The sequence below is a fragment of the Betta splendens genome, chromosome 6 (assembly GCF_900634795.4).
Source record: "Betta splendens chromosome 6, fBetSpl5.4, whole genome shotgun sequence".
NCBI classification, from domain to species: Eukaryota; Metazoa; Chordata; class Actinopteri; order Anabantiformes; family Osphronemidae; genus Betta; species Betta splendens.
This window is the reverse complement of record NC_040886.2, coordinates 9,605,438-9,627,307: the sequence shown is the minus strand read 5'-3', so window position 1 is coordinate 9,627,307 and position 21,870 is coordinate 9,605,438. Positions and strand designations below refer to the sequence as shown.

General features: G+C 46.1%; 4 protein-coding genes across 11 annotated transcripts; 2 read left to right on the top strand and 2 right to left on the bottom strand.

Annotated features, from left to right (window-relative positions):
* Window positions 1-88: 88 nt before the first annotated feature.
* rad52 (RAD52 homolog, DNA repair protein) lies at window positions 89-3,701 on the bottom strand. 3 transcript variants are annotated; one of them, XM_029154933.3, is made up of 12 exons: window positions 2,633-3,701; window positions 2,370-2,433; window positions 2,177-2,278; window positions 1,998-2,091; window positions 1,852-1,919; window positions 1,648-1,766; window positions 1,490-1,565; window positions 1,167-1,396; window positions 877-1,067; window positions 709-789; window positions 366-599; window positions 89-290 (listed from the first exon to the last, which is right to left on the bottom strand). In XM_029154933.3, exons 2-12 carry the CDS (start codon window positions 2,421-2,423, stop codon window positions 229-231), a joined length of 1,311 nt encoding a protein of 436 aa, XP_029010766.1. In that variant the 5' UTR covers window positions 2,424-2,433; window positions 2,633-3,701; the 3' UTR covers window positions 89-228. The 3 variants fall into 3 exon arrangements, with proteins under 3 accessions (XP_029010766.1, XP_029010765.1, XP_040927259.1); XM_029154932.3 differs by having other exon boundaries at window positions 2,370-2,430; XM_041071325.2 differs by having other exon boundaries at window positions 889-1,067; window positions 2,370-2,430.
* A 147-nt stretch (window positions 3,702-3,848) lies between these two features.
* Window positions 3,849-9,982, top strand: LOC114857967 (proline-rich protein 5-like). Of its 5 annotated transcripts, none has more exons than XM_029154936.3 (10): window positions 3,849-4,047; window positions 5,170-5,300; window positions 6,562-6,687; window positions 6,768-6,848; window positions 7,253-7,524; window positions 7,610-7,701; window positions 7,794-7,934; window positions 8,016-8,151; window positions 8,235-8,513; window positions 8,602-9,982. In XM_029154936.3, exons 2-10 carry the CDS (start codon window positions 5,170-5,172, stop codon window positions 8,829-8,831), a joined length of 1,488 nt encoding a protein of 495 aa, XP_029010769.1. In that variant the 5' UTR covers window positions 3,849-4,047; the 3' UTR covers window positions 8,832-9,982. The 5 variants fall into 5 exon arrangements, with proteins under 5 accessions (XP_029010769.1, XP_055365343.1, XP_029010767.1 ...); XM_055509368.1 differs by lacking the exon at window positions 3,849-4,047 and adding an exon at window positions 4,093-4,225; XM_029154934.3 differs by lacking the exon at window positions 3,849-4,047 and adding an exon at window positions 4,813-5,053.
* Window positions 9,983-10,530: 548 nt separating this feature from the next.
* On the top strand, window positions 10,531-12,223 carry LOC114857976 (transmembrane protein 60-like). 2 transcript variants are annotated; one of them, XM_029154951.2, is made up of 2 exons: window positions 10,531-10,726; window positions 10,962-12,223. In XM_029154951.2, exon 2 carries the CDS (start codon window positions 11,048-11,050, stop codon window positions 11,450-11,452), a length of 405 nt encoding a protein of 134 aa, XP_029010784.1. In that variant the 5' UTR covers window positions 10,531-10,726; window positions 10,962-11,047; the 3' UTR covers window positions 11,453-12,223. The 2 variants fall into 2 exon arrangements, with proteins under 2 accessions (XP_029010784.1, XP_029010783.1); XM_029154950.2 differs by having other exon boundaries at window positions 10,531-10,863.
* A 282-nt stretch (window positions 12,224-12,505) lies between these two features.
* LOC114857964 (lysine-specific demethylase RSBN1L-like) lies at window positions 12,506-20,729 on the bottom strand. Its single transcript, XM_029154927.2, has 8 exons — window positions 20,224-20,729; window positions 19,849-19,974; window positions 18,707-19,380; window positions 16,244-16,381; window positions 15,988-16,130; window positions 15,647-15,814; window positions 15,444-15,555; window positions 12,506-14,934 (listed from the first exon to the last, which is right to left on the bottom strand). Exons 1-8 carry the CDS (start codon window positions 20,705-20,707, stop codon window positions 13,279-13,281), a joined length of 3,501 nt encoding a protein of 1,166 aa, XP_029010760.1. The 5' UTR covers window positions 20,708-20,729; the 3' UTR covers window positions 12,506-13,278.
* Window positions 20,730-21,870: the final 1,141 nt, after the last annotated feature.

Sequence of the window (21,870 nt, the reverse complement as noted above, 5' to 3'; positions counted from 1 at the left end):
TAAGACACATTTTAAAACATTTCTAATACAAAAGTTAAATAATGGTTCCATTATATTTTATTACTAAAACTACAGGAAAGCCTTTGAGTTTAATTACGAATGAATTTATTACTACTTGTAATAACATTTCTCCAAACATCTAACATAGCAGCACTTTTTTGCAAAATTATATGGTACAGCAAAATAAATATAAAATAAAAACATGGCAAGTACTGAGGAAGTTAAATCTCAAGTGTCTAGTCGGCGTTTCTTCATATACTGTCCTTGTCTGTATGGGCTGAAGGCTTCACCTGTAAGACAGAAAGGCAAAACATAGTTCACACTGCACTTCACTAACATAAGTGGCTCTGCTCATGAAACCTCACCTGGCCTTGCCCGATACTGGTTTTGAGGTCTGTATTCAGGCCCGTCTTGTCCTCTGCTGTACGACGGGGCCTCGTCTGGAGGTCTGCCGGGACCTCTCTGGGGGGTTTTACTGCGTGTGAGCATCTGATGATTCCCAGGGGTGCTGGGCCTGGATCCCCTGGAATACGGTCTGTCTGTAGATGCATCCATCTCATCAGTCCCATCTAAAGCAAAGTTCCACAGCTCAGGGTCATCTGCAGAAACACAGAAGCGTGACTTGGTGGTGAAGGTTGAGGGCAGTTTTACTGACCATGTTGTCAGGGCTTATTGAGCCCTCTAGTGCCTAGTGGTGTGTCACAGCACCTATTAGACACTCGTCCCTGCTGCTGGGCTTCGTGTGTCCAGTGGCAGAGCCTTTGCTGAACACAGGTACACCTTCATGACCTGCAGAACAGACACATCTTCAACTAACGCATCAAAGCCAGACCACAACTACACCTGCTGTGACAGACAGCTGCTCAAGTTCAAAACCTTGACCCTCACTGGCTGCTCCAACTGCAACCTCTGCATCTTCAGACTTGGTTTGATCCCATTTCTGCTGCAGCTTCTTGGCCTCCATTTCTTTTCTAAACTTCTGTTGAAGCTGCTGCTGTCTTATCTTTCTGAGCTGTTTTGGGTCAGTTTGTTGCTCAGACCCGACAACATCCCCTTTTTCCATCGATCTGAGAATAAGTAACAGGGGTCACGTAACTGTTATTGTTAGTTATTGTATGAGCGAGGATCAGGACTGTGATGTTAAAACCACAGCTGGTGTAGTTTACCTGGCCCTGATGTTTTCACTTTTTATTTCAGGAGTAGGGCCTGAATTAGGAGTACGAACTTCTGAACTGTTGGGGTTCTGGTTTGGAGCTCTGGGCTCCAGCGCTGTTCTGGCAGGAACGACTCCAGGCATGGGTGTATCCTCTCGAACCAGACTGGAGAGGCGAGCCTTTTCCACAGACGGCTCACCTTCCATTCGCTTAGTGTGTGCTGGGTCAAGAGGAGGAGGGGGCTTTGTGTCAGGGAGGAGAGAGGAAGGGACGATTCAGCATCCAGACAACTGAAAGGACATAAACGCTTGGAATTTCAAGAGATAGAATATAACCTGTTTGGGGATCTTGTTAATGGCCAGGAGATATTCTTTATCCAGGATGCAGTTCCCGAGAGCGTTACCAAAGCATCTTAGCAAGACAAAAAACAGGTAAATCAAAGTCTTGATCAGAGAGAGGAAATTATGTTATAGAAAAGAAAAGCTTCTGTTACTTAAGTGCTCTCTTCATGCCATCAGTAACAGCTTCCTTTCTCGCCTTTTCCAGTGACAGAGCTTTAGACTTGAGTCCCTCACTAACTCCATAGCCTACGTCCTCATGAAACGACCCATCCTGAACAAAAAGTAAGGACGCGGATGACGGTCACAAGACATAATTTCATTTGCTGAATTGAATCCATTAAAATAATTCACTTTACCTTCAGCTGCACTTTGACAAACGCACTGACTCCGACATAAAACTTGCCATTGATGAGATCGACAAAGTCTGTGAGACACGAAGCGTTCGGTCATTGTGTGCAGCAGTCGACTGCCTCCGACAGTGAATGAGCTCAGCGGGTCCTACCAACGTTCTGCTGCGAGATGGAGTGAGACCATCCGTTGTAACCGAACATCTCGTTGGCGAGACTGATGACGCGATGCCCTTCGATGTAGCACACCTGCACGACACGTGTCACACATTAAGCGTCCTATGGCTTCATATGCGCCTCCCTGACACCTGGGCTGAGATCAGCAAACACCTGCCTTCTGTCCGCCTCCAGCCAGTCTGGTGCTGATGTACTCCGGACCCAGCCTCCTTCGCAGCGCATCGTGCACCGCCTGGTACTCCTCGGCTGTGTAGGTGCACTGCCAACACAGTCCAGTCAGAAACCAACCATTCTGCCCTGTCTCTGTCAGCTTATTGTACAACAGGAGCATGTGACTGTGTGGTGCGCACCTGCCCGAAGCGCCTGGGCCCGGGGACGCTCGTCTCCTCGGTGTCGGTGGACATGGCTGCCCTGCTAAAACAAGCGCACGCGATTAATTAACGTATACTGACGCCAGTAACGCCAGCTCCCCTGGGGGCTAAGTTTAGCTTAGCGGCTAATACGCGCAGAGAAGCTAAAGGTCCGACTGAACAAGCAGCAACGACTGGAGCCACCTTCATTATCAACATTACACTAGCGACGGGCTGGACCGGTCGTATAGATACGCACTCACCGTTTACAGCGTACTAAAGGTCGCTTTACAGGTGAGTGCGGCTGCCTAAGCGCCACGGCGTCTGCTGCCTCGCAGCTCGTCGACCATCTGAACTTCCCGCTCGGTAACGGGAGGAGCTGGTTCCATCGTGATGCCTTCACGTCCTGTCGGAAAGTAGGAACTTTCACGAAACAGCTGCGTGCAAAAATGTACAGAAAATCACAAACATGTATATGTACAAATGTATAACTTTCTATTTTAATTTTCCATAGGAGCGACTATATTTAAGGATAATAATAGTCCAATTTGATGATTAGATATATTAAGATATAAAAGCACTTGCTGTCTTTTGCTGTTGCTGATTATGGTATGAAGTTGCCATGGTATTTGTGTAGTGACTAACAATGATTTAAATAAACAAACAGAACACAGTGTACTTTGAGGAAGATGAAGAGTTATTTTTCCTCTCTTCTTCCCCTATAATTTTCACTTCCACTGCGTCTCCTTGTATTCAGTATATTTGCACTTTGATACTCCTCTTTTTATCTGCTTGTAAAGATTAACAGTCACATTATGCACACACGTGCCGTCACTTTTGCCATGGATGCTATTTAACATTTACAAACAAAAAAACGTTCCTTTTAATCAACGGAGTCTTTATGGGCCTTGGGTTGCTTTTAATAATCGCTTTATAATAATGAAGTCGCTCACGAGACCCAGTCAGCCTATTTACATTAGGACCAATGGAAACAGGGGATTAGGCCCTATCTGCATTGACAGATGGTTCGACACCCACCGAGTTAAACTGCATAGATTGGGGTCAGTGCCGAATACCACGAATTTACAACCTGCAGTTCTGTTTGCGGATCAGTTTGCAGTGGCTGCACATCTGTGTGAAGTCCACTGCTGCACAGCAGTGCGAAAACATGATGTTGCTTTGCTTTGGAGGATGCTACGAGCGTAAATGTGTTAATTTCCCTTCTAAATGCCGCACTAACGTTTGAGGAATAAAATGAGAGACGCCGGCGCGCGTCAAACGACCGGGTGCACTCGCGTTTTTGCATTTTTTCTCCAGCAATTTCTCCCTATGTCTCCACAACCACGATGCGCATTCACGCGGGCTCCTGCTCGCGGCCGCGTCCAGGTTCGCTTTGCATCTCGTCAAAACAAAGCGGGGGCGAGCCGAAGAGAGAGAGAGAGAGAGAGAGAGAGAGAGAGAGAGGGGCGGCGTATGCCTCATGAATGACTCCTCAACCACCGCACCGCAGGTCGGACCCTTCATCCGTCCGTCCGCACCCCGAAGCCCGTGTGGGTGCGCAGACTGGCGTGGACCCCTAAAGGAGCGAGACGCTCATGAACCCGGACACCGAGCACTTGCCGCCAGTTCTACATGAGCGATTCATCCCACCAGGAACCAGACGACAGGATCAGCGACGGTGAGTGCTGGCTACAGTGGGCGGGCAGAGGCGCGCGATCCAACGGCAACTTTGTAGCCATTACGATACAGTTTTTGCCCATAGGACGGCTCCGCGCCGCATCTGCGCCGGCCCGTGTGGCTGTAGCACGTCCACGTTGTTTACAGTGACACTCCGCCTCATTCCGTCGTCCACACAGGTAGAAAAAAACCCCCAGAGGAGCCTCCACGTACGCATGACTGTCTGTACATTCCTCCCGGTAGGATAAACGTGGACTGTGGATTGCATGTCTGGCCGATTGATTGGTTATCTTACGTCGAACAAACACGCCAGAGCCCGTCCAGAAAGATGCCGATGGGCCAGGAGGGCATTGTAGACTAATAGGCATAATAATAGGAAGTGGTATCGATTAGACTGTGGTCGCCCTCAACGAGCAGGAGGAGGGGGGACAATGGGAGAAATAGCCAGACTGGCGTGGCGTGGCGTGGCGTGGCGCGACGTGACGGCCGCTCCGAGTTCAGTGCGACTGCGACGTGATCCTGCTCCCGGTGAAACCACGGGCCGGTGTCCGGAGAGCGCGCGGCTCATACGTGCGATCGCTTGCGTACGCGGCGGCGGCGGCGGCGGCGAAGGGAGACTGTTGTGTCTTTGTCTGAGGCAGCCCCAGACTGTCGTTCCCCCCTCTGACCAGCGGATGGAGCCGCGCCGCGTCCTGCGCCGCGCTCCAACGGGGAGACACCCAATTAGTCCGCGCCGCTGGAAGAACGTCCTCCTGCGGGAGAAGCCAGTGCGGCGTGGCTACGTGACTCTCACACGAACAAGCGCGCGCGCACGCACGAACACGGAACGTGTACGCACATGCAGTTCCCTTTTCTTCTGAGTGTGAGTGTGGTAAGACTGGAGTGGAGGTGGGTTGGGCCCTCTCGCAGTGTTGAAATAACAGAAACTCACAAAATAAGGAAACAAAAAGCAGCCAAGTGATTTTAGAAGCTCCTAAATGTGTGACCGCTCCTGTGTTTGCATGGCAGTAAGTTTTGCTCACAATGGTTCAGCCGGTGCGTTTAGGAGCCACAATGTCCCTAACTTTATTGACTATCAAAGAACGGGGCCTCGTGACTGTGACGTTTCCCTTCTCGTGAGCAGATGCTTGACGGGCTCCGGCGGAGGCATGCCTCCAGGCAGTCGCCCCGGCCCCTGTCCCTCAACTTCAGCACCTTCTCTGCGCCGCCGCCCAGCCCGGACCTGGACGGCACCAGCGACCATCCCATCAGGAGGTAAGTCAGTCCACGGGATTAACATTTTTACCACGCCCTCATCCAGGGAAGCGCCTGAAATATTCATTGAGATCCATAAAAAACTCCAGGACGCCGGTCCCAGGAGATGTGATGAACCCGCTGAGCTTTGCCTGAAACACACTTTGACCTAATTATAATAATCTCCTGCTGCGATGTTTGATTGACTCGTGCCTACATCTCATCAGCGTGCTCCATTTCTGCGTCTGCGAGTGTGAAGCTGATCTCTTGTTTACCGTTCTGCTATCAACAGAGTGGGAGAAAGTACTTAACCCTTTAAATCCATTTTGGATCATTTTTGGTTACACGACGTTCGGAGAGAAAATGTGTTTTTAAGATCTAAAAACAATTATTAGTAGCATTTTTAAGGAGTGGGTTTATTCTGGTTAATTATCCCTATTGGTAGACAATGATAGAAGCGACTGACCAGAACCTCCAGCATTTACTAATTCACATATCAGTGTCGGCCTGAATTTGGGAGTCGCTCGGCCGAGCGCGGCGCTGACCTGCAGCCTCACAATGGCAGCAAGACCTAGTTTTAGTCGGGAGCATGTTGATTAGATTTCAGATTTAGCACATGCGTATAAAAGAGGAGACACCGGAGAGTAGCGCGATATACAGTGTGATATGTAAATATAGATTATGGCTCGTGTCTGTTCTGCCGCGTAGTCGATCTGCTCCGGCTGCACTGGAAATGGAGGAGCAGGAAGCGCGTCTGTGTTGTCCTGTGTTGTGTCACTGCTTCCTATCCCGGTGTGTGTTGTCGCGTCCTCTTCCACCTCCTCCGTACAGTGACAAGCACAGATCCGCTCTTCTCACCCCGCATATTTGTTTGCATCAATGCCGGCATTGTGCTGGCAGAGAGGGAGGAAGCGTGTGCCCCCCATCATTCCATGTGCTATTGTTTCCTCCTCTTCTGAGACTCGGGGCAGCGTGCCGTCCCACCTCCCGCCTTGGCTCCACCCATCCTGCTTTTAACTTGCTGCCCTCTCTCTCGCCGTGCACCATCCTGTCCTACTTCTCTCCTCTTCTGTCACCGGCTGCCCTTTGTATTGTCATCGCGCACGCTCTACATTCTCCTCCTCCTCCTCTCAGCTGTCTCCTGGTGTTTGTTCCTCGCGTGTCAGCTCACCATCCGCTTCCCGTGCAGCGGTCTGGTCTCTCTTCTTTTCGGTAATCTCTCTCTCTCTCTCTCTCTCTCTCTCTCTTTCTCCTCCCCCCCCCCCCCCCCCCCCCCCATGAGGACTCTGCACCGGCTGAAGTTGATGAGCTCCCCCAGCCTCAGCGAGCTGGGCAAGAGCGAGAAGAGTTCCCCAGAGGAGAGAGGGGAGAAGCAGAAGCGGGCCGGGGCCAACGCCACCTGGAACAGGTACGGCCACAGCGGAGCGGGACGCGTGCGGCCGGGATGAGTAACACTGACTGGGCTCCTGTGCTTGTTTGGCCCCGCAGCATCCACAACGCTGTCATAGCGGTCTTCCAGAAGAAGGGTTTGGCAGACAACGAGCTCTACGTCCTGAATGAAGGCGTCCGGTGAGTGTGGACGAACGCAGCGGAGGGAAAAGCGCCTTGTTTCAGGGCCCTGGTGTCATTTTGTGCTATAATTAGTATAATTAGCGTCTGTTCTGTGTTTTCTTGTGAATGAGCTTGTTTGTGTGGGCACTGTATACGAGGCCTGGGGAGTCATGTGGTCGTGCCAGATATCTTATTATCTCTCCAAACCAGAGCCATCGCTTCTATCACATCAGCCAGTTTGTTATTTCACTACACAGGAAACTTCAGTATAACACGTGACGAGCTTGGTTTCGAACCTGCGGTTCTGTTGTGTGTAACTGTGTAGTACAAATCGCCCGCACATAGATGCAACACAGCTCTGCGTATATTGATTCATATGCGACTTTTGAAATGAGGCTGATGTCACACGTTTGTTCTCTCAGACACTTGTTGAAGACTGAACTGGGGTCCTTCTTCACAGAATACCTCCAGGTAACGCACCTTTTATATGAAACGCACAGAACCTCCGTCAGGTACGTGAAAACCAGTTGCTGCGCGACTCGGGAATATTGTTTGTGCAGCGTCATGCAGAACATGACACTCGGCTCTGCAGCGACAGCGCCTCACAAATCCATAATTACTGTTTTCTCCCTCCAGAACCAGTTGCTGACAAAGGGCATGGTCATCCTACGGGACAAAATCAGGTTCTACGAAGGTAGGGCCGCAGGCACAGCCAGTCTGCAAATATGCTGCCGGACAATTAGCCTCTAATGGCCGTCCTTGTTCTTGTGCGACTCCAGGTCAAAAGTTGCTTGACTCTCTGGCAGAGACATGGGACTTCTTCTTCTGTGATGTCCTGTCAATGCTGCAGGCCATCTTTCATCCAGTTCAGGTACTCAAGCATATGAGGAGATGGTCGTTCTATGCGTGCGCTGCTTGAAGGCCCAATTCCAAAACGCTTCCCTGGCCTTTTCCTGTCTGCAGGGTAAGGAGCCTTCTGTCCGGCAGCTGGCTCTGCTTCACTTCAGGAACACCATAGTCTTGAGTGTAAAGTTAGAGGACGCCTTGTCGCGACCACGGGCTCGCGTGCCCCCCTCCGTTACACAGATGCTGCTTATTCTACAGGTGAGCTGCCTGATGCTAAACGTGGTGTCTTTTCCTGTAGCAGCTGCTTTAACTCACCTATGTGCGTGTGTTGCTTTCCAGGGGGTCCATGAGCCACGCGGCGTGAATGAGGACTACCTGAGGCTGGAGTCTCTGGTTCAGAAGGTGGTCTCTCCCTACCTGGGTACTCACGGGTTTTATTCTGGAGACGGCACGGAGGGCCATTGCTGCGTTCTGGGTAAGACTGTACCTCACCCCCTAAAGCAGAGTGTTCAAGAATATTTGTCTGACATTTTTAATAACTCTCCTCTTGCATTTCAGAGAAGCGTTTACAGTGGGGCTGGCCCAAGTGTGCTGACCAGCCATCGAAAAACCCTGTCGTACGATCCAAAAGCTACAATATCCCTCTGCTGCTGACCCCGGTGGCTGAGTATGACCCAGATGCCAGCTCTGTAGGCAGTGGTGGAATTCGGCGCCACTCGGCCTGCGAGATTATATCATGTCTGGAGGAACAAGGACTAGCTTACGTTGACCTGGCCCCAGGATCTGAATTATCTGGCCCCTCCTCCAACAGGCTGTGTGTGGGCTCTCAGTTTAATGGTATGACACAGATTAAGATGTCTGGATCCGTTTATTGAAAATCCTAATTTAATGATCCATAATGACCCAAGCACCTTGTTATTCGCAGGCATGGGACAAGCAGGAGCCCTGCATGGCACTGAGGCCACGATGACAATGACTGATCTCAGTAAGGGTGCGTCCTCCACACCGCCCAGCGAATCATCCAGCCCTGAAACCATAATTGGACAAGTGCTAGAGTCTGCAGACTCCGACTCAGATGGGATATTTATCGATTTCCCACCTCACTCCTCGGAGGCTAAGGGGTACAGCCGGGAGAGCAGGCAGAGCACTGTGTAGCTGTGGTTGCCTTGGAACGCACACCACTAATGTGTACGGAAACATTCTGGGATACAGATCAAAGAAATCTTATAACAAAATTCCATTCAGTGGGTACCAACATACTTTTTTACTGTAGTACGATGAGCTTCTGTAACACCATTTCAAGTGCTTTCCGTAGTGAATGAAACCATATGATTCTAACATGTAAAGGGGAAACATTCATACTGCTGCTGTATTAACACTTCTGAAAATCAGTACATCCACAATTTAGTGTTTAGCATGACAGTTTGGCTCGGTGGCTCAATGTGTAGAGCATTGGAGTGGGATGAAGTAGACACAGGCTCAAATCTGTATATTGAAAAAAAAAAACTGCAACATGCTGTAGTTATGGCAGCGAATTCAGCATTTCTTTTAGCGTTTAGCTTTAATTAAATTCAGCTTCAATTTTCTGACCCCTTTTTAAAATCTTCCATATAAACCAGTTGGTTTAGACTGGTTATGTTTGACAAATGGGTCACATCGTCCTTCAGCTGTTAAAAAGGCAAAAACCAAAGTTATGAGGTTTTCACAACTGCAGCACAAATGGGAAAATATTAGCAACTTTACAGATTCATTGCGTCCTTCATTTCTTTTTCTGTTTACGCTGTTGTCTTGTGTTTGGCAGCAACAAAATAATGAGGTTTCCTGCATTGTTTTTTCTATAACACCTTATAAACCAGTAGATATGGGCTGTTTTTTTCATGGTTCTGATGCAAATGTCTATTCTTAGAGAAAACATCTGTGTGTCAGCGTTTGCTTTTTCCTGCATTAGCTCTGTACAGCAGGTGTTTGAGGAATACGCCAATGTTTATTGTTTACATTCGACAAAGACATGAATATTTTGAGTGAATGTTGTCTCACACACTGTATTTTGCACCACCATTACCTTGTAAATAAAAATGTATTGTGGGTTTTTAGGACAGCTAAATAGTGTAAAGTGAGCTTTTACCTTCAAATGAATTGAGATTTAAATAAGGGCTTTTTAATGAATCTTTTTTAAATGATGTTTTACCTCAAGTTTTGTACTTTACTTTTTCTGACAATCTATGATGTCGATGGGGTTGTACTTTGTATTCATTTGTTATACTAGCCCAGTAAAAAACAAATAAATTTGAGTAATATTTAAAAGAGCTGTTAAAGTCTTCTTCTGTTTTTAGCAGGCAATTTATTAGAAAAAGAATGTTTTAATTAAACACAATAAAAAAATAAAAAGGAAATCTCTCATAATAAATATAATAATAAATAGTAATGAATAAATTTAGATTTATCTAAATAACACCACACCTTCTGAGCTAATTTCTAAAGCTTTGAATATTAAAGGTCACATAAATAACTAATTATTTCCGCATATAATAGTATAGCACATGGACCTCATTGTCACCTTTGCATTAACTTACTAGATTTCGTCCAGAGTTGCATAGTGTGATCTTTACCAGCATATTAATATGGGGAAGAAATCGAGTCTTACAAGCGGCCACCTGTTTGTCAAAATGTGAAATTAGCAAATAAAATCACGCTGTTTCCAAAAAATGCATTCATTGACTCTATCAAAATAAAAATTATCAGATAAATAAAATCACAAAACAAAATAGCATTACAAATCATTATTGATATTCGGTGGACGAAAGCCTTATATTTATAGCAAACAAGTACATCGCATAAGCTTTTGTTTTGGAAGTACAGACCGGAAGTGTAACAGTCGTTGCTGGAAACTAGATGGAACAGGGGCTAGCTCAAAGCTAAATGCTAACGACTCAGACCTCGTCATTTTAAACATTTAACACCCTGTTTAAATGTCTTGACATTTCTCTCGTCGGAGGATTTATCCTTCAAACGTAGTTGTAGAGAAAACCGACTGACGCATCTAAAGCCCGGTAAGACGCCTCTGAACACTTTGGTTTCTTGGGTTACCAACTTAGCTAACTAGCCGCTACAGCTAACCAAGCTACAAGTATAGAACTTCCCCAGAGACCTTTCTGGAGCCGGGACACTCCAAACCCCACAGACAACGGTGTGTTCATGTACTGCATCAACTTCTTCTTGATCGTTCACGGATCATTGGCTTATTCAGAGACTAAGCCTGCTATGTTGTATCTCTGTGTTTTCAAGTCACTGGGTATCACTGGCTGTGGTCTTCAGTCCCCTCCTCAGTCTCCGGGTGTGGATGACACTGGCGCGGAGCCAGCCCTTTGTAGATGAAGATGTCCCTGGTCCAGCGAGTGCTCCTCTCCTGGATTTTTGCCCTGATCTTTCTTATTATGCTAGTGCTCAAGCTGGACTCCAAGATCCAGTGGAACTGGTTCGTGATCTTCCTCCCTGTCTGGACCTTTGACACCATCCTCATTCTCATGTTGATCGTGAAGATGGCGGGACGCTGCAAGCCAGACTTTGACCCCAGGGATGGTGAGCAGAGCCTACAGAGGAGGTTGTGGTATCTGACAGCTTTACTGCTCAAGGTGACTTTCTGTCTCATACTGTGCACCCACCTGGAGAAGCTCACTGAGATGTTGGTGAGTGTGGTGTGCGTCCCCCTGTGGGTGCTGCTGGGTGGGGCGCTAGTGGAGCTGGGACACAGCGTTTTCCACTACAGGAGGGACTGAAACTGAAGAGTCTCCTGTCTCTGAACTGTAACATTACATGCAGACATCTCTATTTTTTTGGATGGGTGATACTGATCCACATTAAATGTTTTTCTCTTTGCCAATAACCTTATTATAAAACTCACTGCTTCTGTAGAAAGTTGAATAACAATGGCAAGGTGAAGGCTGACTGGGTTCCAGCGTCTTACTGGTGTGTTATGCAGGTTTATACGAGGAAACAGAACATTTCCTTTTATTGTTTGTTGGCAATTGTTACTGACTTCAGGCAACAGCAGGAGACTAAAGACTACACAGGCTGGAAATATAAATAATGTGACTTAGAGCTAAGCAAGATCATAATCGAAGCATCATCAGCTGTCGTGACACAATATGTGCAGATTTCTTCTATGCTACTTAGTTCGGCTGTTGAGCTTAAAAGGACACACATGTACACACACAGAGTTAAATAATCGATGTAACACTGATGCTAGTGCAAAGTCACCCACTCGTCCACTGTGCCACTGACACACAAAAATACATGCAACATAACTTAATTCTCAAGGTTTGTTCATATACACACTCAGGCGTTGGACTTTCAGGGTTCAGGGTTGTTGTGCCTAGATCAGCATCTGTCTGAGCAGCACTTGTGCTTTTTTTGGTTATGTAAGAAACTGGCTGGACTTGAACTAAGTGAGTTTTTGCTGTGAGGTAGAACTTTTTGTGCCGCATTTGCCAGTGTGACATTCGACAGTAGGAAAATCACAGGTTTAATTAAAGAAATACAAAAAACAATGTTGAGCTTTTTCCCCAGAATTTGTTCCAATGTCTGATGTTAAGACGGCTTGTTCCAACATGAGCATTTTGAGTTGTTCGCATTGAGCAAGTAAACAAAATTGCATTTGCCATCAAAATACAGTTCAGGCTAGTGGGACAAATTGAAAATGACCTGCTGAACTGAAGGTATTAAGACATTTAGATTGGTTAATGGCATCAAAGCTCATCCGTTGAAGCAACATCAATTCTGGACATTCTAAAGTGACGTGAATTAAAGTATAGACATTAACAGTGACTAAGTTATGTTTGAACCATTTATTGAGAGGTTCCGATCAGAGTATAAATCACACTACCAAGTCTTATCTTAAGAAATAATATGTATTTACAACAAAATTTTCACATACATTGGTTCAAATAAAAACAGACAGTAAATGATATAAATAAGTTCTATGGAAAATAAAACTTGTCTTACAAAAAATATATGCAATTTCTGTATACATTTTCTCACTGGTGCTAATAACATTTATACTGTACAGTTTTGGTACATACAGTATCATTTACAGCCCCGTGTGAGTAAAACATAGTCCAGTCTGAAAACAACTACTTGCTCTGATTTTGGAGTGTCATAACCAACAAACCCCACCGACTAAAGCAACATGGCAAAGAGAATTTCAGCAGGAGCTTGGAAGCTCGCAGGCAAGTGTCAAACAGTGAATACGGGTGATTCCTATGGTTGTTTTCAGATTGGCTAGTTGAGTACCTAAAACAGGTGCTTTAAGAGCGAAGCTAAGTAGTGCACAGGCACTGACACACGGGTCACATAACGTCTTATATAGAGCCTACATACATTCACTAACAAACGTGAAGTGAGCTACTTAGCTTACATTCTTTGGCACTGTTAATATACTTGGAGAGTGCATCCTCTTCACCATGCTGCTGGAGTAATGCATCCGCTTAGCTTTCGTCCATCAGAAAGAGCAGCTCGTGTCTGAAGGAAGGAAGCGTTCTCAAATATTTTAACAAAGCCTCAGCGTAAGTTGTACAGTTAAAAAAAAAAGACCACAACAAGACATTCATATTAAGAAGTCTTTCTGCGTTTGTGGTGTGTGTGGTTTCAGGGGTTGTTTGAGCGAGTGCTGAGAGTCCTGTAGAGGGGCGGCAGGTTTCCCCTGCACAGAGTCCTTTACTTTTGGTCCTTTGGAGGGAATTACTGTCCGACTGTCCGATCCGGGCTTAGAGGAGGAACTGTGATGGTGGGTCTTAGGTCTGCTCTCTGAGAAAGAAAGGGCCAGAGTTTGATGAGCCTCCATCGGCTTAAAGAGGTCGAAAGTGATGAGCGTCCGTGGTTGCTTGTGTTCTGCTGGTGCAGGAGCCGATACAGGCTTTTTTCTCTCCTCTTTACTGTTGATGTCTTTCTCTTTCTTTGCTTCTTTCCTAACCTGAATGTTTGTGGGTTTGGGGGTGGCTGGCTTCCCATCTTCCTTCCCAACCCTCACCTGCCCCCCCTGCGTGCTCGGTGCGTTGCTCCCCTTCCCTTCCCTGTGCCCGCTCTTCTCTTTTTTCCCGTGTGAAGACTTGTGTTTATGAGAATTGGCGTCTCGAGCGTCCTCTTTGTCTGGCAGTAAGTGGGACGAAGCGTGTGTCCCTGCCCTGTCTTTATCATGCTCCCTCTCTCGCTTGATGTGAGGCTGAGTCTTTGAGTCCCACTCCTTGCTCCACTCCTCTTCTCTCTGAGCAGGCAGGGAGGTTTGAGAGGCTTTACTGCCCTCTTTAGTCCGATCTTCGTCCTCTCTCTTCCTCATCTGTGAGGATATACTATCCTCTTTTACTCTGTCAAACTTAACTTTCTCCTGCTCCCTTATCCTGTCCTTCTCTCGATCCCTGTCTTTCACCCTCTCCTTCTTATCCCTTTCTTTGTCTTTACTTCTGTCCTTGTCCTTCTTCTCCTTCGGCCTGTCTTTTTCATCTTTTTCTCTTTTTGCTTTGTCCTTTTCCTTTTTGACCTGTGCTGTGTTGTAAGTGCTTGTTATACTATCTTTAGTTTTCTCTTTTAGACCTTGACCAGACTGACTTGTCTTGTGATTCCTCTCCTCCTCCACATCATTGACCTTCCTAATTTGCTGTAGTGACTTTAACGATACATTTTCCAGTCCACCATCTCCATGGCCCATCTGCAACCTCTGGCATATGTCTGTACCCCCTTCTCCCGCTGCCTCATCTTCATTTTCATCTTCCTTAACCTTAGACTCCATTAGTGTATGTGTGAGTACATCTTCAGGTCTCTCCTTCCTAACTAAAGGTAGTGTCATTGATGATTCCTTTACCTCATTCTCTTCCTCCTCCTTGAAAACCCGTGGGGGGGATTGTGAAGGAAACCCCTCCCCAATCCCATCTTCCAGTTTAGTTCCTGTTAGCACAGCAGGCTCATGCTTTCTTACTTCTAACTCCTCCTCCTCCTCTTTGATATGAACTGCAAGTTCTCCTGACACACACTTCTTATCCTCCTCCTCTTCCTCCTCCTCCTCCTCCTCCTCTTCTTCTTCTTGAGGGTGATACTGTTTAAGCCGAATATGCCAGGCCAGACTGCAAACAGCAGACACAGTCTTGAACTGGTGGACAACTCCTCTAGGGATGAAGTAGATGTCATTGTGGTAGAGCTGGATACGGGCGTATCGGATCCCTTCCCTCCGTAGCTGGTTTAGCTTTGCATCATCAATCCATTGTACACACTGTAGAGATAGTGACAGCAAAATCACTTTAATAACTATTCAGTGTTTCATTAATTATTTCCAAATATAAATAAAGCCGACACTGATCAGGTGACAACAGTTAGCTCATAGATTATATTACTTCACAGTGGGTGGTGAAGTCGTTATGGAGTGGATCCTTACAGAAGGTGGCTCTAATGTTTTGGCCCCCTCAACACCCTTATATTACTTAGTGGGACCTCAGTATATTATCCCATGTCTGACAGTTTCAACTGAAAAACTAAGAATTAAACATGTAGTAGTAGTAGAATAAATGGCAGTGCTGCTGTATTGGACTGAATCAGACTGCACAGGTTTAGCCATTCAAGTGGTTAGTGAATATTTTTGCTCATGCAGAGAATTTATGGCAGGGTCTTCTTACATGTTTTGTTAACAGTTGTGGGAGGGAAAACGCTTAAAAGCTTAATGCACCCAAAGTGGATTTTTTGATGCCTAATAATTGTTTGGGCAATTTAAAACTGATGTCCCACCTGAGACAATGGAGGTTCGTGGAGATCCAGCTGTAGCCTCATTACCACATCAGGGAAGTCTCCAGCATGGAAACACACAACGTCTTTGGTGATCCGGGCAGGAGCGTCGTTGCTGCAAGATATTAAAGTTTGTTTACTGGTCTGAGAAAAATCTGGACAAAACAAGTGGACACAATCTTAAAAAAAGGTAACTCTTTACTTACTCCTCTCCACAACGCACAGCTTTCAGCACACCTACAGCGGCTGTCGTCTGTCTCTCGAACCCCTGACCAATGTGGTCAGCGTGGGCTCTCGTCCGGTCTTCGAACAGCATCTCCCGGGGCTCACTGGCCCTGGGTAAATACTGCAGGTTCTTTATCTCATTGGTGGACCTGAAATACGTCAGTAGAGCTGTCAGAACAGATCCCGAGTGCGGTACCCGTACATAGCGTATGCAGGTAAGAGATAAGCAGAAAATACTGGTGTGTCAGCTCTACTTAAATGTCCCTGCTGTGAACACCTGCACGCTGGACTTCAGATTTGCAGACTATTTCCCCCCACACACCTTTTCCTTTTAAAGGGGGATTTTGGCATGTCTGCCATAGGGATCATCTGTTCTCCTGGTCTGACCCACATGATGGGGCCGTCGTCGCTCTCTGTGTGGCTCTGTAGCCGCAGGCTGGAAAATGTTCCCCAGGGTAGCGTCCGCTACAAGACACAAGGTGAGAACCGGACGTTACATAACTTGTCGGTAAAACAATGTTTTACGGACAGACGGATGCTCACAAGCCCACTGGCTGCAGACCGAATAAAACACTAACCTCCAGGAAGGGAGACTGCTCCAACATGCTGATGAACTCTGGGAAGTAGTCCCCCACCTCCTCGTCCACAGCGCCAACCAGACTGACCTGCCGCATGGCCCCGGCACGGTACGTTCCCTGGGAGTATGTCCGCTTCACCTGCAAACATATGCTCCTTTTATAGACAACTACTCAGGCTACCACTGTCACAGTTGTTAACATAAAACAGTGTGACCTTTGCGGTGCACCTGCTTTTAATAAAGCACTCATTAACAGTACCAGCAGCATCTGCTCGCCGGTTAACAGAACCTTCAATACAAATATTTAGCTTTTTGCCCAGGACACTCAGCAGTTATCCAGACAGGAAAATGTCAACACACCACATAGAAAAGAGCAAACCATTGTCACTTTGAGGAATAAAACGGTATCTGACAAAAGGGTTTGTTAAAAATACAGGATTACACAATAAGATTTAAAACTAAGACCTCGAAGCATAAAAGACCGACAGAACGGCATCATCTGACAAGCACACATGTATCGCCTATAAATTAAATAAAACTATTTAGAAATGTCATTTATACATGAACAGAAACAAACACAAACATCTCCTGCAGATCTGATATCTGCCCATGGGGACAACTACACCACCGCTCCTGAAACTTTCATTTGTATTTTAAGTATGATTATTTGTTATGTTTTGAATGTATAACTCAGCTGTGCCCTTTCTCAAAGCGACTTGCGTAATTTACCATGTGAACACCTCAATAAAATCGCAGTGGTCACAGCATGCTGCGGGATCACGAGACCCTGTCTGGGATGCTTTAACAGAATTAAGCAGAAAACTCCCGTACTATGAACAGAGTCCGCAGTACAGGAGAAAAAACACTGATGAAACTGCGCATAACTCTGGCTTTTGACCAAGCTATGAAATAAAACATGTCTAACTCAGTATTGTGACGCACCACGTCTGTCTGAACTCAGCCACTTGTAATCACAAATTCAACCCAACGAGCTGCTTGGCTTTCTGAACAGTGTTAGTGTGTAGAAATATTGAGGCACAGTCCCCATCATCAACGTGATGAAACCCAAACAGGCTAAACTAAGAAAATATGCTGACACTTGTGTTGAGTTTGGCTTTATTGAAAACAGCAAGGGGATGAAGTGCACCATCTGCCTGATGCTAGTAGCAGAGGAAGTCATGATGCCAGACGAGCTGAAGCAATATCTGATTACAAAGCACATGCAGCATCAGTATAATCAACAGAGGCATCCTGGAAAGACTTCCTTCCCTACATGAGGTCCTTGGCATTAATGACTTCAGGTTTGCTCAATTTAAAAGGATGGTCAATTTCTATCATTTTCTTTTTTGGAATGATGCTAAAATAAAAGCTGTGACGGAAGTCTAGGTATTTCTGAATGAAGTGGATAATATTTTTAGGCCCAAACAAACAAATTATTTGTTTTAATTGAACCATTGAAGATAAAATATCTCTGATGCACGGGCAGGTGAAGAAACAAAATGAAAAGTTGTCACTCAAAATACAAGAATAAAGATTTCTGATGATGTGACTGCTGGTCAAAGTATTCTAATGTATTTTGATGTATGTACGCTTTACTCTCTGCTTTGATTCAGGGACAGTGTCTGTAATTCCTAGTAGTAGTCATGGTTCAGTGGTGGTTATTGCAGACCACAACTGGAGAGTTGTTAACACTCAAAAGGCTGACAAACATTGAACACAACTGTTGCTCTCCTAAGGAGTGACTGGCCAACAAATCTTACACTTTCTAAGGGGCTGGGAGGTGAGAGCCGACCCCAGGATAACATCTAAGGAACTAAAGGTCTGCGTTTCAGTGGCTAATATCAGTGTTCATGTTTCCATGAACACTGAACCATGTTTCCATGTTTCAGGAAAGTGTTTTTTACAATATATTGTTTGTTCTTGACGGCAAAACGAAAGCACCTATTCTCAGCCTGTCTTTAGTTTACTCAAGGTGAAGTCGATGAGCCTGAAGACTACTGAAAGGCTGTATTCCATCTGTTTACGTGATAGTGGCAGTTTCATAATTTAGGCCCAACTGGTGCCTTTCGGCCAAGACAGCTCCCAGTCCTCTCAGTTACAGTGGAAAAAAAGCATGCAGTTTATGAAAGAAATATCCCAGAGTAAAAGTTTAACTAGGCTAATATCCTTCCAAGTCAGTGGGAAGGTTAATGACCTGTTTGGAAAAGTTTAGATAATGTTTGTGAACCTTAGCCCTTTGCAGCACTATTGCCACATAAGATAATTCTCCAAAGTAATAAATTAGAGTAAAGTTATTTATTTTGTTGGGTTACCTGTATCTATGATCCTTATCTAAGCAGCAGCAGCAGCTCATACCTCCTAACGTCTAACTGACGCCTGACAGAACACTTCAGCATCCCCTCACACGCCCCCATGTGTCCACAGCAACGGTAAAACTAAACTAAACCATACACGAAAGCCTCACCTGAGTGTGGAAGTTGGCCATGGTTGTAGTCTCTATGTCCTTCTTCCCGAGCACCTCCATCTTCACCGGCGCATTGGGGAACTTGGAGGAGAAGTAGTCCAGAAAGTCTGGGAGGTAGGACGCCGCTCCGTGGATGATTCCCATCACAAAGCACGCGGCCTGGGCCTCGTCCTCGCTGAACGACAGGGCCACAAACTCGTCGGCGAAGCGCTGCATCTCGGCCGGAGACAGAGCACAGAGCTGCTCGCTGTAGGCGTGCGCCACAGACGCACCCCCGTTCGCCTGCTGCTCGACGTGGATCAGACGGCCAAACTCCAGGCCCGGCAGGCCCGGGTCCGGGGTGCAGTGGAGCGGCGAGCTGTAGCCGAGTCTGTCCCTGACCATGGAGGAGATGGAGACGGCAGTAGCAGAAGGGTCCTGATGGTGCTGCAGAGCAGTGTGGAGTAGGCTGCTGCTGCTGCTGATGCTGTTGTTCCCATTGATTTGAGTGAGGAACTCGGGCAGAGCCAGAGACACCCCTGAGCACACGGTCTGACAGGCGCGGTTATGCATTTTGGGTCGACTGTGCTTCTCTTTCACTCGTTCCCCATCTTTGTGCTTCTTTTTCTTCTTCTTCTTCAGCTTCTTCAGCAGTAGGTCTTCCTCTGAACAAGCTTTGCGCTTTTCCTTAGAGTCTGACAGAAAAACAGAACATTGAACAGATCCATTCCAATGCTGTGCAAACCTTATGCCTTTAAATGTGGGGAATCTATATAACAATTGTCTAATTGTGAAATAAATAATAATAAACACGTTGACAGTGCTTTCTGTAAGTAGGGACCCTTGATCCAGTAGGATATAACGTAAAGTAACTTGTGTTTTTAATCTACGTGATCTTCTTATGAATTATCAATTCTTAAAATGTTTACATTTTATTCAGATTATTTTATATTGCTTTAAACTAAATCTACACATGTTGGATTAATCACACTGCCCATCAGCACTGACAGACTAACTAACAGACGCGTTTTCCACCATTAATGATACATTTAAGAAATTTGCCTCAGTCACAACACGAGTGAAGAAAAAACTATATATAAAGACATGTTTGTACTAAAGTTATTTCGAAATAATGATCCGCGATCCTATGGTCTCGTCCCTACCTTTCTGCGGGGAAACCACTTCTCCGTTTTCTCGGGAAATGTCATGCACAGGTGGCAGCTTGTGATTTCTCCACTCTTTGCTTTTCTCCCTTTTCTTCTCTCGGTCCTTCTCCTTCACGCGATGATCTGAGCGGAGCAGCGGAGAGTTCAGTTACATTAGAGACGCTCCGAAGCAGGACTGGCCAACAAACATTTCCACGTGTAACTATCACAATCTGGGCCTTATAATGACGAACGGGCTTCAAAACGGCGAATAGTGCAATACTTGGATACATCGCGTTATTACAGCTATTAGCAGCGGCTCACGTGGAGGCTCCGTTTGATGTGAGCCGCCCGGACAGAGGCGCGCGGACGGCGGGCGGCTGCGTGTCCTACCTCTCTGTAGCATTTTCACGTCGCCGTTCTCGGTCTTTGTATGGCAGCTAGCAGCGCTCACTTTCTCCACACCAGCGGCGGAGCTCCGCGGCGCCTCGCCGCCCTTCTCCCGGTACCGCTTCTCCTTCGCCTTCCTCACTTTGTGCGGCGAGGCGAGGAAGTTGCTGATTCGGAAGATCTTCCGCGCGGGAGCCGCTGGCACCGCGGCGGCGGCGGAGTGGCTCGCCTTGGCCGGGCCGAAACTCCATTTCGCTGGGCTCCCACAACTCTGCTTCCCGTTGTGTTTTTCCCCTGCGCACAACTCCCCGTTCAGTTTCCCGTGCTTCAGGCCCTTCTCCTCCAGCCGGACCTTCTTGGGCGGCGGTGGGTAAATATCGCTGGATGGCTGCGGTCGACTCTCCGGTGGCCGCTTCGCTATCATGGGTTTGGGGGAATTTGTTTTGCTGTTTGCTGCGAAATGCATGGAGTCCACGGACTCGGCCATCTTGGAAGTTTCTATTTTTTACGGTCGGACGTAACTGGTGCGCGAGGGCGGGGTGTGGCTTATGATGTACGTCAGACGCACGGCGAGCTGACAGGCGTGTTTACAGGCTGCAGGACAAGACGGCGCTGACTTGTGCGTGTATGGCATTTTTTAACAGTGAAGGAACTGACAATTGCATTTCAGTTATCTAAAACAGCATTTAGACAAGTCAAAATTAAATGGTGTCTAGTCCGAATTATAATGCAGAATATCCACAACTGTATTATGACTAGGAAGAATTACTGTTTAAGATAACTACAGTTACATTTTGACTATGCACAATTTATTTCTAAAATTTGAATGACCTCGTTACTGCCATTGTGCCGATTTAACATTTATTAATTTTTATTTTAACCATTAAACGTATTATTTCAAATCTATGATGTTATATTTACAAATAGCGTTTTTTATGACAGCATGTTATCTGAAATAAAATATTGATTAAAATAAAATATTTTTTATCGAGCTTTTGCTATGGATTATGCTTGTTATGTTTCTTAAAGTCTCTCTAGGTGGCAGCATAGTAATGTCAATATGTGAAGCACTTTTTCTTTGAAAGTAATGTTCACTGACCATTTGTGCTACTGTATGTATGCACCGCTAAAACAACTGTGTGTTTGTATTTTCATCCATTCCTTGTTATTGCCTAAATGTTAGTATTATATGGTGAAATTTTTAATGCAAAGCACAATTGATACCGTTCATGGTAACTCCCTTTGGCTTCTTCCTGCCAGAGGTTGGTGTGAAAACACGTTTTTACTGTGACAGACAACAAATTTTGGTGATGTGGAAAATGACTGTTTTCCTACTCTCTTTCACCCTCACCTATTTATATCCTGTTCTCATCTATGTCTGCAACCACTAAAGCAGAAGATTTGATCTGCTGGTGGAGATTGGAAAGGTGCCGTACACAGCGCTGACATTAGTTTACTCTAAAACGACATTTGTTTATTTCTTTTGACCCAAATTGTCCATTGAGTAAATGTTAGACTAAGCACTGACACTAGAACAGCTGTGAGAAGAAGACACAGTGTGTAGGATTGTAAAGTAAAGGTTATAACCTGTGGCAATGCACAGAGAATACTGTTTTCTTGTACTGTAGCAGCAGCAGAATGATTTAACTC